Source organism: Ruditapes philippinarum, unplaced genomic scaffold, assembly GCF_026571515.1.
Source record: "Ruditapes philippinarum isolate M1 unplaced genomic scaffold, ASM2657151v2 ctg898_1_1_1_1, whole genome shotgun sequence".
Taxonomy (NCBI): Eukaryota; Metazoa; Mollusca; class Bivalvia; order Venerida; family Veneridae; genus Ruditapes; species Ruditapes philippinarum.
This window is the reverse complement of record NW_026865396.1, coordinates 196093-200346: the sequence shown is the minus strand read 5'-3', so window position 1 is coordinate 200346 and position 4254 is coordinate 196093. Positions and strand designations below refer to the sequence as shown.

The following is a 4254-nucleotide window of genomic DNA, read 5'->3' as shown; positions in this document are numbered from 1 at the left end:
TAACAGATGACCAATGGGTTTGAAATCTACCCTCAGTAACAGATGACCAATGGGTTTAAAATCTACCCTTAGTAACTGATGGCCAATGGGTTTGAAATATACCCTCAGTAACAGATGACCACAGGGTTTGAAATCTACCCTTAGTAACAGATGACCACAGGGTTTGAAATCTACCCTCAGTAACAGATGACCACAGGGTTTGAAATCTATCATCAGTAACAGATTACCAATGGGTTTTGTCGTAAAGACGACGTTACGTTAGCGGGAACGGCAGGCAGACAACGTTACGTTGGCGGGAAGAAGAGTTTATACGACGTCATTTCCGTTGTATTGTTATTTTACCGTTAATAAACATTATCATTTTAGACACAACGCAAAGTAGTTGCTTCTTATTTCACTGACCACTTTTACATTTTGGTGCCGTGACAAAACAGAAATTATGGATATTTTGAGAATTAAGAAGAGAAGAAGTGCACATAAGGCTGTGATAACACGTCAACTTGGCAAATTAGAAGAATATGCGGGCGATAATACGCACTTTACTACCGTTATTGAAACTCTACGTAACAAACTTATGGCGCTGGAAGAGATCAACGAGGAGATAATGTCGCAGGTAGATGAGGTAGACATGGAGACCGAGATGCTCGAGACTGAGGACTATATGCTGGAAGTTCGGCTACGCATTGGAGATTTGGAGGCTCAACACCGCGCTGCCGTGGAGATCACCCGTTCCCCACAGATTACCCTTGAGAATACCACACTTGAGGAGCCCCTAAATAGTAACAACCATGAGACCGCACAACCCGTGCACAGAATTGCCGAAGGAACTTCCGGGAACCGAAATAATAGTACATCGGCGAATAACGTAAGTGACATTTCAATTCAGTCTGCATCACAGTTTCATAAACTTCCGAAGCTCACAATTTTACTGGAGACATTTTGGAGTGGCAAACATTTTGGGACTGTTACGAGTCAAGTATACATAACAACATGTCACTATCTGAGGTGCAGAAATTTTGCTATCTGAAAACTCTATTGTCCGACGATGCTGCCAGTGTGATTGATGGTTTGAATGTTACACATGGAAACTATTCAGAAGCTATACATTTACTCAAGGAACGTTTTGGTCAGACACATAAAGTTGTAAATGCGTACATGCAAGGTTTGCTGGATTTACCTAGACCAACTTCCCAACTGTCCAGTCTAAGACCGTTTCAAGAAAAGATGGAGGCATATATCCGTGGTCTACAGTCCCTAGGTCAAGGTCATGAGTCCTTTGGAAATTTACTTATACCGGTCATACTTGAAAAACTTCCGGCGGAGATCAAGCGGAATATGACACGCGACCATGGCGGGAGTGAATGGCGACTTCCGGAACTTAGGAGAGCGTTAAAGAAGGAGATAAATATAATAGATTCAGGCCAGCCAACACAGACTACATATGAACATTTGGCAACTGCATCTTTCCTTACCAGCACAAGACCAACACAAAAGAAGAAATGTTTTCAACATATACAAGAAGTACAAATACCCCAACGCCCCCAATGTCCATTCTGCAGTGAAAAACATTTTGCTAATGACTGTAAAAACATCATAAATCCTAGGGAGAGAAAAGCCATTATTCATCGCAAGAAACTGTGTTTCAACTGTTTAGGCAAACACATTGTTGCTTCCTGTCGCTCAAAACACCGCTGTAGAAAATGCAACCGGAAACACCATACCAGCATTTGCGATCAGAGTATCGGAAGCTCACTGAACACATCGGCTCCAAGTTTCGTCCCTACTTCCGGTAGTGAAGCAACAACGCATCTTACTTCCGGTTCCAGTGCACAATCGGCCATTCTACATTCTGCAACACAAAGTAGAAACAATGTATTACTGAAGACTGCTGTTGCTGAGGTTACTTCCGGTCACGCCTGTGCTAAAGCAAACATTTTATTTGACGAAGGAGCGCAGCGTTCATTTATTACTCATGAACTCGCCGAAACATTACAATTACAGAGACGCGGGTCCGAAGTTGTCCATCTGGCTGCATTCGGGGCGGAGTCCAAGAAAGTCGGCCATTTTGAAACCGCCACAGTTTACCTGATAACTGAGAACTCAGAGAAAATTGCCATTGATGTCCTAATTGTGCCGTCTATTGCTGTGCCTTTACGTAACCAAATACAAGCTGCCACACATTTGCCATATTTACGAGGTTTGAAACTAGCCCACCCAGTACCGGAAGTTGACACATTCAACATATCATTACTAATTGGAGCGGATAGATATTGGGAGATCATTGGAGACCGTATTATACGGGGCGACGGACCAACAGCTGTACAGTCAAAGATTGGTTTTCTTCTGTCCGGACCACTTCCGGTGACGTCATCAAGTAAAGCTACGAACTACATTATGAATATTATTACATCTGCACCAGATTATGATGATCTTGAGCGATTCTGGAAATTGGAATCCATCGGCATTTTACCCGCAGCAGAAGAAAAGGCTTCTGACTACTTGCATAATTATCAGAAGAACTGCATTACCTTTGAAAATGACAAGTATACTGCTTCGTTGCCATGGAAACCTGATCACCCTAATTTACCCGACAACTATAACATCACATTAAGAAGAACTCAGAACACCATACGACGATTACGTGAAGACCCCCCTTTACTACAAAAGTACGACGGCATAATTAAAGACCAGGAAAAGGGAGGATTTATAGAGAAAGTGAATGTTTTACCAAGTGAGCGTCCCGTGCACTATATCCCACATCACGGAGTAAAGAAACATTCGGCCACCACCCCTATCCGTATTGTGTTTGACTGTAGTTGTCGTCAAAACAAAAATTCACCGAGTCTTAATGATTGCCTTGAATCAACCCCTCCTGAGATCAACGAATTGACAAGTATTTTAGTGAACTTTAGAAAGCACAGATATGCCGTCTGCACAGAAAATGAGAAGGCATACATTTGTCTTTTTACTTGTGCTTCGACCAGAGCTGTTCATCTAGAAGTAGTCTCAGATATGACTGAATCTTCATTTTTACAAGCGTTTAGGCGATTCAGTAGCAGAAAATCTCTACCCAAGGTTATGATATCTGATAACGGAACAACTTTTCAAGCAGCAGCAAATACAATACGCCAATTAATGAATTCTACTTCCGTAAAAGACACGTTGCACAACCATGGTACAGAGTGGCGATTTATTCCCATGCGCGCTCCCTGGTTTGGTGGTTGGTGGGAAAGATTAATCGGTCTTACCAAAACAGCTATCAAAAAGGTTCTTGGTAGTGCATACGTCACTTATGATACTCTCCAAACAATCGTAACAGAGGTAGAAAGCGTCATGAACGACCGTCCATTGACTTACGTTACGTCAGAGTCAACCGACCCAGAACCAATTACACCAGCTCATTTGCTATACGGACGGCGTTTGACAACCCTGCCTTACAATGAAGATATATCCGAACCAAAACCAGTTTCAAGAGATGGGATTACCAAACAAGCGAGAATACAGTCACAGATCATTAGCCATTTCCGGGATAGGTGGCGCCACGAGTACTTGACGTCATTACGCCAGTATCACAAAACTACGGGAAACAATAGCCAAACGATAAAGGTCGGCGATGTAGTAATTATTCATGATGAAACCCCGAAATCACAGTGGAAATTAGGAACTATTGAACAATTGATCACTGGTAAAGATGGATTGACACGAGCGGCCATGGTTCGCACCAGTAACGGGCACACTACATCAAGACCAATTGTAAAGCTGTACCCCCTTGAGACTATGTAACAGTTACCATATTTTGCGCCTGGGAGGATGTCGTAAAGACGACGTTACGTTAGCGGGAACGGCAGGCAGACAACGTTACGTTGGCGGGAAGAAGAGTTTATACGACGTCATTTCCGTTGTATTGTTATTTTACCGTTAATAAACATTATCATTTTAGACACAACGCAAAGTAGTTGCTTCTCATTTCACTGACCACTTTTACAGGTTTGAAATCTACCCTTAGTTACAGATGACCACAAGGTTTGAAAGCTACCCTCAGTAACAGATGACCACAGGGTTTGAAATATACCTTCAGTAACAGATGACCACAAGGTTTGAAAGCTACCCTCAGTAACAGATGACCACAGGGTTTGAAATATACCCTCAGTAACAGATGACCACTGAGTTTGAAAGCTACCCTCAGTAACAGATGACCACAGGGTTTGAAATCTATTCTCATCATAAAGCTTAAAAAAGGTTTAAAAGCACTAA

At 42.4% G+C, this 4254-nt stretch overlaps 1 protein-coding gene across 1 annotated transcript; it reads left to right on the top strand.

Annotated features, from left to right (window-relative positions):
* Positions 1 to 439: 439 nt before the first annotated feature.
* On the top strand, positions 440 to 3783 carry LOC132728821 (uncharacterized). Its single transcript, XM_060714491.1, has 2 exons — positions 440 to 865; positions 1012 to 3783. The coding sequence occupies exons 1-2, from the start codon at positions 440 to 442 to the stop codon at positions 3781 to 3783; spliced, it is 3198 nt and encodes a 1065-aa protein (XP_060570474.1).
* The last annotated feature ends 471 nt before the right edge of the window (positions 3784 to 4254 follow it).